At 35.6% G+C, this 13,373-nt stretch overlaps 2 protein-coding genes across 5 annotated transcripts in view; both read left to right on the plus strand.

The window, feature by feature from the left end:
• The window catches only part of ZDHHC20 (zinc finger DHHC-type palmitoyltransferase 20), a 90,420-nt gene extending 87,792 nt beyond the window's left edge, over positions 1–2,628 (plus strand). For all 3 annotated transcript variants that reach the window (XM_037800359.1, XM_037800360.1, XM_037800362.1), the window contains one exon: positions 1,314–2,628. In XM_037800359.1, the coding sequence (XP_037656287.1) occupies positions 1,314–1,321 (8 nt within the window). In that variant the 3' untranslated portion in view covers positions 1,322–2,628. The remainder of the gene's footprint in view (positions 1–1,313) is intronic.
• Positions 2,629–2,642: 14 nt separating this feature from the next.
• The window catches only part of SKA3 (spindle and kinetochore associated complex subunit 3), a 47,167-nt gene continuing 36,436 nt past the window's right edge, over positions 2,643–13,373 (plus strand). For both annotated transcript variants that reach the window (XM_037800353.1, XM_037800355.1), the window contains exon 1: positions 2,643–5,817. In XM_037800353.1, coding sequence (XP_037656281.1) covers positions 5,741–5,817 — 77 coding nt within the window. In that variant the 5' untranslated portion in view covers positions 2,643–5,740. The remainder of the gene's footprint in view (positions 5,818–13,373) is intronic.

Raw genomic sequence — 13,373 nt, forward strand, 5'->3', positions numbered from 1 at the left:
TTTACTCTTCGATTATATCAGCAAAACTCAGGCAGCTCAGGAGAGACTGGAGGGTAGATTAACATCTGTCTATAACTAATAAAAATTATTTAGGATTGGTATGTGGTCATCTAACATTTTGATCCAGAGAAGAGTGACTAAAATTAAAAGCTGGGGAAAAAGCAAACAAAAAAAAAAACACAATTAGTTCATTAATGTTATTTAATTTGTAAAAGATATGGCAAGAGCAATTTACTGTGGCCAGGTATATTGATTAGCTTTTCTTTATATGTGTGCCGAGCAGTAACAGCAGAGGAAATTAGTTTAAATAACAGTAGAAACCATTCCAGATAGATAATTTGATAATTTTAAGCAATTTATAAACAGTAGTATAAGCAGTGAGAATAATGTACAATACTTAAATTGAACTGGAAAGGATGTAGTGAACTCTCTCCAGATTCTTAAAAATAAAGAAGACAACTATTTGTAAGCCAGGAGCTAAGTTGAATGGCCTAATGCATCTTGTTCAGCTATTAGGTTATTTGATAGTCTACTTAAATAGCATGCATTGGTTATCTCTTGCTGAGTAACAAATCATCACAATCTTAGCAACTTAAGACAACATTCATTTATTATTTCAGTGTCTGGGGGTCAGGAGTTAAGTTTTTTCAAAAGACTCTCATCTGGAGTCTCAACTAGTTGAGCAGGTTTCATCACTTGAGTATTGGTTGGCAGCTTCAGCACCCACAACCAAGACAGAGTCAAAACACAAGCATTCCGCCTGGGCGGAGTGGGCTAGCATCTGAGGAGGAGTAGCAGGACATGATACGATCTTGTGTAGCGGTCATTGCTGCAGGGAGCGGTGGCTGTGGTATGGCAGCTATCCCACACACGGGTCCTGAGCCCTGGTTTTACATTTCTTCTGCACATGGGCTGAATAATTTGTGGTTGTTGAGAATCCTCACCTAAAGTTTTTGTAACAGTTGCTGGTTGGGTACTTCCCCACATCCTATAGTGGTTTTAGAACCAAGTGCTTATAAAATATCTCACATGATGGCCAAGTTAAAAGTTAACTTTTAAAAGTTAAAAGTTAGTTAATAATCTGCCTCTTTTTAATTGCTCTCTTGATTGCTTTAGGGAAAGAACATGATAACTCCTTATTTATTGCTTATAAAATTCTTTATTATTCTTATATTAGTAGTATTTAAGTGTTCATTTCCTATGATTATAGAAGCAGCATTATAGCTTAGCCCACAGAACCATTGATACATCTTAATTTCAGAAATACAGAATCAAGTTTTAGCCAGTAACTTCAATTGTTTCTGTTTTTATAGGATTATAAAAACGCATTATGAACTGATATTTTCAGTTTCATTTGGAAGAAAGTGATCAATGAAATGAAGTAATGAGAGTATAAAAGAAGATATATTTTTTAACAAAGGAAGCCTTTGTACAAATTGCTGGATCCACAGAAGGACTACTCCAGAGCAGGAAGATGCCTTAATCTTAAATGTCCATGTGTGCAGCATTGACTTACAGCTACAAAAGTGACTTAATTTTACTTTGGAAATAATACTTACCTTTTATGAAATGGTATAACATGAGCGCTCAATCACGTTTTACACAGCATATGTATTTTTTTTACCTGAGTTACATTATTAGCGGTTTTTTTAGTGTCCATATAAATTTTCACTCCAAAATCACAAGCTAAAAAGTTGTCTTAAGTGAAGTATATCTGCGGCAGTATGGTGGACGTGAATAATAATATCTGAATCTATTGCTTGTACTAGTATAAGGAAAAAAGAAAATAACTCCTTTTTTTAATTGGGTGTTTGCTAATTTATAATTACTGTTTTATACTCAACATTTTTAATAAAGTTTTTTTTATTGTTGACTATAACACTCAGAAGGATTCATATATCTAAATATAATCATTTAAACCATAGAATACATTTGTATAATTCATTGAAGGCTTAGTTATATGTAATAATACAGCCATGTAGTGTAGTGGATGCCCAAGGCTTAAAGGAAACTTGGCAATATAGGAAATATTTTGTGTTCTCTTTGCTTTTTAATTACTTTTCTGTTGAACTTTCAGTCCCAGAAAGTGCCCATATAAGTATCCTCAGGGTAGAATGTAATGTGCTGCTGAGTTGGGTCTTTCAAATTTCAGTTAAGATAATTACTGAAAATTACTCTGAAACTTTTTACAGTAATCCTGTAACAGCTTAAACAGTGGCTTAAAACTGTAATTTGAACTAGGGAAAGCACGGTTTAGAATGATACTGCTCTCAGGACAGAAATTCTAATCAGAGTCATTTAAATACTCCCCAGTCCCTGAGAAGTCAGATTCTACTCTTAAAGCAAACTTTTAAATTTGAGTTCCTCTAACAGCATCCCCTTTCTGCCCTTTTTCCTTTTAAAATCTAGTTTAAGTGACAGGAATTGTTGCATTAATTCTAAAGAAAAGTACGGTATCCTATAAAAGACAAACAATATAGAAACATTGCTCCTCATTTATAGTGTTTGGTCAAACACACAGAAACCAAAATGATTGTTTCCAGTAGATGAGTAGAGATAAACCTTGACCATTAAGCATGTGCATAAGTGTCAAAGGCTGTAGTTTACTGGCCTGTCAAAGAAGCGGGGGTGGGGTGGGGTGGGATAGTACTATGAATGAGTGAGACTGGATGGCTTCTAACATTCTGTGATTCCTAATTTTCCAAAGCAACTTTACTTTTACTCATCCAACAAAATTCTTAGAGTACCTCTATATGCCAGTCAGTATACTAGGCATAGCTCTAAAATTTCCTAATGTAGCATAAATTTTAGTTACTGTTCCAGGTTTACAATTTATAAGATTTGTCTACTTCCACTGGCCATAGTAATATCAGATTTTAAAATGAAGTGACTTTTTCCCCCTTTGAACTAATGTAATGAGTTAGCTCTGAAAATATAGTTTGGAATACTACAATATTTTATTTATAAGACAATAAAGTTAAAATAAAGGTAGATTTATTTCAACTAAATAAATTGAATTTATTTCAACTTTAAAATAAAGTTTTATTTATTTAAATAAATAAATAAAACTTCTACCTTTATTTCAACTTCACAGTCTTATTAATCTGAGTCTAGAAAACTTATGAGAGTTAGGGGATGTCAATTACCAACCAAAAACATCACTTCAGTGATGTTTGGCAGTTTGCATATTATAAAGAAGTAGTAAATGTATAAGCTTACTTGGTGACATCAGATTTCCTTCTGGTACTTTTTGCATGTATTTCTTCATTTAGATGAAAGGATCTGTATGCAACTGGATAACAACTGAAGAAACATAATTTCCCCCTTTAACCTATTCAGGCCCTTTTGTGATAGTGTCATCCTCCTCTATGCTTTTAATTTTTGTTATTTAACTTCATCTTTAATAGCACAGTAAACACTGAAGAATTTTTCAATTTTAGTCTTTTACTTTAGTTACCTTTGATTTAATTTACAACCAGCATTTTGTTGCATTCTAAGTAATATTTGGCTGAATTTATTCCTACATATTTGTGACCATTCAGCAGGGGTCTATAGGTAGTATGAGAATCAGGGAGGCTGCCTCTTTGGAATTTCAACTGATGTTTATTATTGCTATTAACTATTTGGGGAAAAAAGGTCAAAATGAAGCCCTGTCAAAATTTATCTTTTGTCTTTCAAACGCTTGAACATTTATAATGATAATTAAGGAAAATCAAGTTAAATTTCAGGTATTGCCACTGCCATTAAAAACAAATTAGATAGGATTCTTGTTTTACCCAGGTTCGGATTCACTTGAATATTCAGTACCTGAGGCATCTGACCAGTATCACTATGCCAAACCAAAGAGCAGCTACAGTATATTAAAACAAACATGTTTACAAAGTTCAGATTCATCTTTTACATAAGAATGATTTTTTTACAAATTTTTTTACATATTTAGTGTTTATGATCCAATGTTTCATAAGTGAGGTTAGCTATAAAGTTAGTTTAAAAATCAAATATGCAATGTTTACTTGAAGTTATTTCTTGTAGAAAGCAGATTTCAACTATATGGGAGTGTGTAAATTAAAGATTGTCAGATATGAAATTTTCATTCAGTAATCTTTAAAGCAAATGTATTTCAGGGTTTATTGTTAGGATCTGCATAACTTGGGCATTGAATAGACAGTGATTTACAAATATGTTCTGCTGATATTTTGTTCTAGGATTAGCACTGCTATCAATGGAAAGTATTTTGTAACTAATCTGTTATTAAGAAGTTAATCATATTTTTGCATTTCAGCCAAAATAAAGACCATATGTAATAATCTGTTAGATACAAGTAATATGTAAATCTGAAATCCATGTGTTTATATGATCTAAACTGTATTTTCTAATTTAAATTAAAAATACACTATAGATTTAGAAAGATCCATATTTTTCTAATGACTTCACTTTATATTATTTTGTTGTATTGCATTAAAAAACAAGGAATTGTATTTGCATTAAGAATTAAGAAAGTTAATGGGTCAAGTCTGTTATATTTGTACATGGATGCAGATAAGTATGCCCATTTAAAAGAAAGGATGGACACTATTTTAAAGTAATCTTTAATGTGCTTTTATGAAAACAAATTTGAAATACAGTTTACTTTGGTTGTCTGTGCTTATCAACTACCATAAGCCATGTATTTATTTCTAATAATTATTACCCTGGACCATGACTTAATGTTGATTCTTTGCTTTGTCTTTTCAATGGCTTAACCTACATTAACATGAAATGGAACATTTTAAGACTTTTTTTTCTCCAAAAATCATAATGAGTTATTTTATTAATTATTTTATTAATAAAAAATAAAGATGAAGTCCTGTATTTGAGCAGTTTGTTATAAAGTAATATTTACTAAATGAGAGAATAAATAATATTTTGATCAACTTGAAAATCAGGTAAAATAGCATTTAGTTACAGAAACAGATTTGGCTAATAAATTGGAGTATTATTTGGGCACAACAAAACTATTGTTTACCGGGCCAGAACTATAAATTACATTACTCAAGAAGAGTTTAACTTACTTTTACTGAAGGTAATTTTCAGTTTAGAATTCACTTTAGGATCTTTAGTACCTTTGAGTCACTGTACTGGTTGGTGAACTATTAAGATGTTGAATAACAGATTTTATCTTTCTTACATGGCATCTGTATTCCAATTCCCTTCCAAAAGGGTAAATTTTTAATAATAAGACTGCTGAGTAAAACAAGAAGGCTCTGAGGTAGAGCTGTGATTTGCTGTGATTGCCAGTTTTCAGATCAATAAAATTTCAGAATATTTGCAGAGACCAATTACAGGCAGAGCACCTCTCTCCCTCTCTCTCTCTCTCTCTCTCTCTCTCTCTCTCTCTCTCTCTCTCTCTCTCTCTCTGTCTGATTCAGGACATTGTGTCTGGAGTGGGACGGGAAGTACATACCTAATTGACAGAGTGGCATTTTGGCACCAAAAGAGTAGAATAAATTAAATTACATTGGCCTTTTCTCATTTCTCATTGACTGGCTGTCCATAACTTCTCTGGCAAATTGAAGAGTACTGTTGGCTTCTTACGGGTTTTACTTACTCTTGTCCTCAAGAACCTAGAAGAATGAGAACTAACATTTAATTTCTTCTGTGGCAGGTGTTTATGGATGTTTTAACCATCCTGTGAAGTAATCCTCACTGTCTTTGACCCCTCCATATCAATGCCTTCCACCTCATAGAGAGGATTTAAGTGATGTTTCTACTCCCTGTATTCTTCCGCATCTGTTCTTCAGCCAAGAACGTCTCCTCCCTGCCCATTCTCCACTTAAGGTAACTCTTTTCATCCAGGTCTCCCAACTCAAGTAAAGTTCTTCTGCACACTTTCCCGTAGGCCGTTTTAACATCTGTGCCACTGAGAGCACTGTACCTCCATTACCACTTTCATGTCAACACATCAATGATAAATTCTTGAGGACTGTTTTTTGCTGGGGTTTTGTGTTTTTTGTTGTTTTTTTGTTTTTATTAATCACCCACAAAATGAACCCTGAGGCTCAGAAAAGAACTGGTGTGATGAATTTAATGCCCATCAGGTTTTTTTTCTATTATGTTTTTAAAAATCTCAATGAAAGAAAAGTGGGCATATAGTATATAAATTATCCTAAACTTGTAAAAGATTAGTCAAACAATCTTTTGCACATTTTTGGTGCCATCTCTTTGGAGGGCTATTTAGCAATATCTGCCAGGTTTTCAAATGCCCATATTCTTTGATTCATCAGTGCTACTTTAGGAAATTATAGATTTGACTGTATAAATGTGTGAAGTAACAAAAGACTAGAAATAACATAAATGTCCCATATACATGTAAGGTGGCATATGCAATTGAATATCTAAAAAGATGCACAGGGAATTATTAATAGGGTTGCCTCCAGAGAAGAAAACTAAAAGTAATAGCTTATATTTCACTGTATGCCTTTTGATACTATTTTATTTTCTTACCATGGACATGGATTAACTTTAAAAAAAGAAAAAAAGGTCCCTTAGGCATTCTGGATCAGTAAGGGAAAGAAATTATTTGCTGTATGATATTGGACCACTGTGCTAGCTATTTGGGAATAAATAAAGCTGCCTCTATCCTTCACATCCTACATCAAAACAAATTCCGGATGGCTCACAGACTTAAATACTAAAAAATGAAAACAGAAAAGTACTGGAAGAAAACATGCATAAGAATTTTACGATGAGTTAAAAAGGTGTTCTCAAGCAGGCATAATGCTACTAATAAAGGAAAACAGATTTGAGTACATGAACATTTAAAAAGAAAACTAGCACTAATAGGAAAAAATGGAAATGGATCAAGAAGATGAAATTCACAAAAGAAATAAGAATGATCAATATACAGCATGTAAAAAGATGTTAGCTTCATTAGTAAACAAAGAAATACAAATGAAAACCTCAATGTGTTGTTTGCTTTGGATACACAATAACCAGTGTTGATGACTGTATAGACTTAAGAAGCATTTTTGATGGCAGTGTAAAATGTAACCTCAGTTAAAAAAAAAAGCAATCTGTCAATATGTATCAAGTTTTCACTGTACATAGCCTCTGACCTTACTGTTAAGAATTTATAGTTATATGCATGTAAGGCCAGTTGTTCAAGAGGTTTTTTTAAAAGTAGTAAATAAGGAAGAACAATGTCCATGTTACTCTATTCCAGAAACTACAGTGAAGCCTTAATTTAAAGAAGGTTTTATATACCATAGTCATAAAAATTAAAGTATCTCCATGGGAAATATCTTGAAGACATTATGTGAAAACTCAAATTGCTGAAATCTGCATGTATAATAATCCCACGTATGATTTTAAAATTACATACTGTGAACATGTATGTTCAGACTCAGCTTGTTTGTTGAACTCCTGCTCCAGCTGATGCAGTGAGTGCTGACAGCAGCCCTGGGGATCCCTGTACCGAAGTAGCGAGGAAAGCTCCCTGTGGATGAGAGAGCCTGAGATGGGAGCGGGCTGCAGGCATCCTAAGTGTAGGGAGCAAGAAATGTTGGCTTATTTATAATTTTTTTCATTTGACCAGCTAGGAAGTGACCATTGTCCATTTGGAAGATTTACCAGCTAAGAGCATGTAATATGGAAAGCTGCTATAAGCTTTTCCCTCGGCCTGTTAAAATAATCTTCAAATCCTTCTTTACAATGTGTAGCCTTTCTGCATGCAAAGAAGTTGTCCGAGGATGCTAGAAGTACAGTTATAAAACTACTTGTTTTGGCTAAAATTCAGTGGCAAGAAACATCATGTTCTGGAAGTAGCTTTTGGAATTGCAAGTTTTACATCACTTCTCAGACTCATGTTCATGTTCGTTCTGCATGGTGGAGTGGGGGGAGGACAAACGGCAGTGAGGGAAGGGAAAGCTTCCACGTCAGAGTATGCACATTAGAACCATTATTTCACTTGTCTGCACCTGTGTATGTAGTCAGTGACCAAACTTAGGTCCTCAGTTAAGACATTGAGCCTTCCTAGATGTGTGGAAGTGCTCATCATATAGTAAAAGTAAATGTTTTTAAATAATACATGGTGTTACTATTTTTAATATTCTTAGAAAGTTTGCCTTTCAGAAATAGAAATGTTAAACCATTCTTTGAACAATAACATATTTATCTGTACTTTTCACTGGATAGATAAAGAGAAGGGAATTATGCACTTTATTTAACAATGCTATATATATGATAGAAAAGTGTAAGTTCTAATTATATATGACAAATACAGAGTTAGTAAATGCATTTTTACACAATTTGATTAAATTCATATGGAAGACTTTTAAATATTACTTTTAGAAATGAAATTCTTAATCTACCTCTATCACATTGATAGGAAAACAAGAAAGTGAAAAGGGAAGGATTCTATGCCAAAACGATCATCTTTAGGAGGCACTTTCAAATATAACCATTTTTGCAGACTTGAACTTTATTCCAAACATCTGTGTATGTAGTGAACGTTTTAGGTCCATATTTTAACATCTTCTAAATGTTCTGAAGTGTCAGATGTTTGTTACAAATAGTAAAATAGCATGTTTTTTAACACTTTTTTTGTTGTTAAATTCAAAACTTAATATCTTTGGTAGTGTTTATAAGGAAACCTATCTCCTGGAAATGATGTTATTAATGCATTTCATTGAGCTGTATCACATTTATGAACCTTTTACTAATGAAGTTAGACAAGGAGGTACAAAAGGAATGTTTCTATGCTGGTCTTTCTCTTTTTAGAAAACACTCCAGATTTCCATATATGCATTTTTTAACATGACTCTCTTTTCAGTGAATGAAATTAAGTTCGTTGTTTTGAAACACCTTACTTAGACTGACTAAATGTTTTGAGGTGATGACACATGATAAAGCAGAGCTAATAGAATAACGTGTTTTGTACGTATCTTTTTGTTAAAATGAGTTACTTTTACCATATTTAAGAAGTACACATTCAGTACTGACTGATCATTGGTTAGTGAATGAGGGGCAAATCAATACAAGGGTAGAGTTTTATGCAGATATGTTCATACTTACAGCTGCAGATCAATACCATTCATCTAGGCTTGCATTTTATGTGGCTGTATTTTATAAATACATTGGTAAACAAGTAAATGGAAAATTTCCTTTCTTGCTAATATTTTAGTAGTATAGGTCAAATAATGAATTGTCTTGGAAGCTTTCATTTATACACTGTGCTTTATTGAATAGTGTCTTGTTTTATTCTGAATAGTAAGAGACTAAAGGTTGCACAGAAAGTACAGAGAATTCCCATATGCTCCCTTCCACCACCCCCATCCCCACAGTCTCTCCTGTTACTAACATTTCGTGTGTCTTATATTTGGAGTCATGCAGTATGTTGCTTTTTCAGATTGGCTTCTTCCCTTAGCAATATGCATTTAAGGCTCCTCCATGTCTTTTCATATCTTGCTAGAACATTTCTTTTTATCCATTGTACAGATGTACCACAGTTTATCCATTTACCTATTAAATAGAAGGACAGCTTGGCTACTTCCAGTTTTTGACAATTATGAATAAAGCAGCTGTTAACATTCATGTGCAAGTTTCTGTGTGAACATGAGTTTTCAACTCATTTGAGTAAATCTCTGAGTGTGATTGCTGGACTGTATGGTAAGCCTGTGTTTTGCTTTGTAAGAAACTGTCACAGTTTTCCACAGTGACTATCATTTTGCAAAAAGTTTTTCTGAATTCTCAAAGTGTCTGTTAGGAATCTGTAAGAATAGCCATGCAGTTATTACCTTCCTTTTTAAAATAATTAAATCCTGTCAGCACAGCAGTGAGCTCAGTAAAATTCCTGTGGTATCAAGCACAAATATAGAAGGAACATCTGGGGAATTGGCAGAGTAGGGAGCTCCAGGACTCAGTCCTTCCACCAAAAATAGCAATTAAAGAGACAGCAACCATCTGCAATAACTGGTCTGGGGCTCTGAAGGCTCAAGGCAGAGCAGAAGGAAGAGGCTACCAAACTACAGTAAAGAACAGTGGGTTGATCTCTTTGTGTGGCGCCTCCTGGTGCTTATCCTCCACTGTCATGGCAGGCTGCTTTGGGGCCCATTCCCTGGCTAGATCACTGAAGACAAAAGGGGACATAAAAATCCTCTTCCCCAAGAACAGGGGTGGGCACAGCGGATCACTGATCATGGCTTTGGATTAGTGAATTCAGATTGCTGGGTGTCAGCTCTGAGCTAGTGTTTCAACCCACCCTGAACAAAGGTAGCAGCAGCCATTGTTTCAACCCTGCTCTGGACAGAGGCAGAGGAGATGGAGATATAAAGCCACAGTGCTTCCTCTGAGCTCTGGGGAATGGGTAGTTTAAGGGCTGCATTTGCTGGGCAGGCCAGGAAAGCACAAATTTTGGGGAGCCATTAAAGAGGCTTTTCTTGACTTTCCAGATACCCTCCCCAGGGCACTTTGGAGCTGTCTATGTGAACTTCATGGGTCCCAGACCCTGTTTTGCCTGGGAAATACTAACTTGGGAAAGTCCTCTCCTTGGTGACCCTCCTCCCAGAATTTACCCTCCATGCAAAAGCAGCTAGAGACAATGAAAGTGCATAAAAAATATAGAGGGAAAACAGAAACAAGCAAAACAGTTTAAGATTCTCGGAAAAGGAATAAGGGAAAGGAAGCTTTCGCCTGGAGATGAAACAGTTGAACAAAAAGTGCCATCTTAAAAATTGTACCACATATTCAGGGCAAAAATCAGACGAACTGAAAAAAAAAATGTATTCAAAAGGTCTAAAATAACGCTGATTAAGCATCAAAGAAGAAACTTATCATAGCCAATCAGCAATAAAACCCTAAGCAAGAAAAAAAAACTGACATTCAAGAGTAAATATTTGACTAAATATCACCAAAAAATTACAAGCCATATTTGCCCAAATATTAGCAAAAAATTACAAGCCATACTAAGAAATGGGAAGATATGGCCCATTGAAGGGAACAAATTGAAACTCAGAGGAGACACAGAATTTGTAGCAACTAATCAAAGATGTTCAGACAAATCTCCTAAATCAATTCAAGGAGATGAATGAAAATACAGCTAAAGAGATAAAGGATATTAGAAAGACAATGTGTGAGCATAAAAAAGAATTTGAAATATAAAAAGCAGCAGAAATTATGGGGATGAAAGGGACAATAGAAGAGATTAAAAAATACGCTAGAGGCATAAAGCAATAGATTTGAACAGGCAGAAGAAAGAATCAGCAGACTAGAAGATAGGACAATCAGAATCTTACAGACAGAAGAACAGATAAAGAAAAGAATGGAAACAATTGAGCATTGTCAGGGATTTGAATGACAGCAGGAAGCACACAAACATATGTGTCATGGGTGTCCCAAAGATGGGAAAAGGGGCAGAAATAATGGCTGAAAATTCCCAAAATCTTATGAAAGACAGAAATATACATGTACATGAAGTGCAGTGTATTCTAAACAGAATAAATCCTGGACCTACTCCAAGACACTTAATAGTTAGAATGTAAAGTGCCAAAAATCAAATTCTGAAAGCAGCAAGAGAAAAGTGATTTGTCATATCCAAGGGAACCACAATAAGACTGTCCATTTCTCATAGAAACCATTGGGGTGAGAAGGCAGTGGTGTGATATATTTAAGGTACTGAAAGAGAAAAGCTATCAGCCCCAAATTCTTTATCCAGCAAAACTGTCCTTTGAAAATGAGGGAGAGATAGAGATCTAAGATGGCAGATTAGGAGAGAGAGAGCAAAATACTTCTCCTTGGAAAATCCTAGATAGATGACAGAAAGTCCTCCAGAATAGCAGTTGCAGGGTTCTGCTGGCTGGACAAGGTCCACTACATCCACAGTGACTGTGCATTTGATGAAACCAAGAGTCTGCGTTCAGAATCAAGTGAGTGTTTGAGGATGCTGGGGAGGTGGCAGCCGAGCCGCTCTGCAGTGGGGACAAACCTGGGACAGGCATGTAGAGGCAGGTTGGTTTGAAAACCCAGGAAGCAGCTGCGGATCCAGCAGAGAGAACCGCACAGTTGAGCACGGTGGGGAGGGCCTTCCATGCCCCGGGAACCCACCTCAGTATCTGGTGTGGATGCTAGCCTTTTGCACACCTGTAGCTAATTGTCCCGGAGACCGGAATGGGCCACTGCAGCAGGCAGAGGTCCGCAGAAGTGGGAAGTTACCATGTCACATACAGCCATATTTTCAGCAGGCTGGGAGACACCCCTTCACAGCGCTGTGGCCGAGAGCTTCCCTTGGGGATTCCGCTTGCCTGTGACGTTGCAGCCTTCCTCCACAGAGGCCCACAAAGTGCATAGCTTAGAGGCAGGATCCTGCACGGAAGTGCCACAAACCCTACACGAATCCCAGGGACTTGTGGGTCTGCGGCAGAGAGAGACTGTGGGGAATCTGAGCTGAAGGGTTGGACTCATGCAACAGCTCCAGGTAAGTGCACTCCACCAAGTTGTAGCTCTGTCAAATTATAGGTAATTGTTCAGATAAGCCTGTATATCCTAAAAGAACCCTATCAAAATAAGCAAATGCTAAGAGTACAAAAACAACTGAAAATTCTAAAGCATATTAAGAAACCAGAATATATGGATAACCCAAAACACCCAAATCAAAAAACCAGAGGAGACACAGTAGTTGGAGCACATAATCAAAGAAGTAATCACAAACAACAAGATCATGGTTCAGGATATAAAGGACATCAAGAAAACCCTGGAAGAGCATAAAGAAAATGAGGGAGACTGTAAAATATTCACCGATAAGCAGAAACTGAAAGAGTTCAACAAGAGACCTGCCCAACAAGAAATACTAAAGGGAGTTCTGCAGGCTGAAAGGAAAAGACAGAAGAGAGAGGTTTAGAGGAGAGTGTAAAATGAAGATTATCAGTAAGGATAACTACAAGGGTAAAAAGAGACCAAAATAAGTTATGACATATAAAACCAAAGGATAAAATAGTTGAAGTACTGCCTATATAGTAATGTCATTGAATGTTAAACGGATTAAATGCCCCAATCAAAAGAAACAGATTGGCAGAATGGATAAAAAAATTTTTTTAAAGTATGATCTGTCTATTTGTTGTCTACAAGAGACTCTCCTTAAACCCAAGGACACAGATTGAAAGTGAAAGGTTGGAAAAAGATATTCCATACAAACTAACCAAAAAGAGCTGGGGTAACTATATGTGATGGTTAGGTTCATGTGTCAACTTGGAAAGGTGATGGTACCCAGGTGTCTGGTGAAGCAAGCACTGGCCTAACTGTTACTGCAAGGACGTTTCTGGGTGGTTAATAAACCAAAAGGCTGGTTTATTAAATCATCTGTCAATTGGCTGCAGCTGTGATTGATTATATCAATGAAGGGC

The sequence above is a fragment of the Choloepus didactylus genome, chromosome 12 (assembly GCF_015220235.1).
Source record: "Choloepus didactylus isolate mChoDid1 chromosome 12, mChoDid1.pri, whole genome shotgun sequence".
NCBI lineage: Eukaryota > Metazoa > Chordata > Mammalia > Pilosa > Megalonychidae > Choloepus > Choloepus didactylus.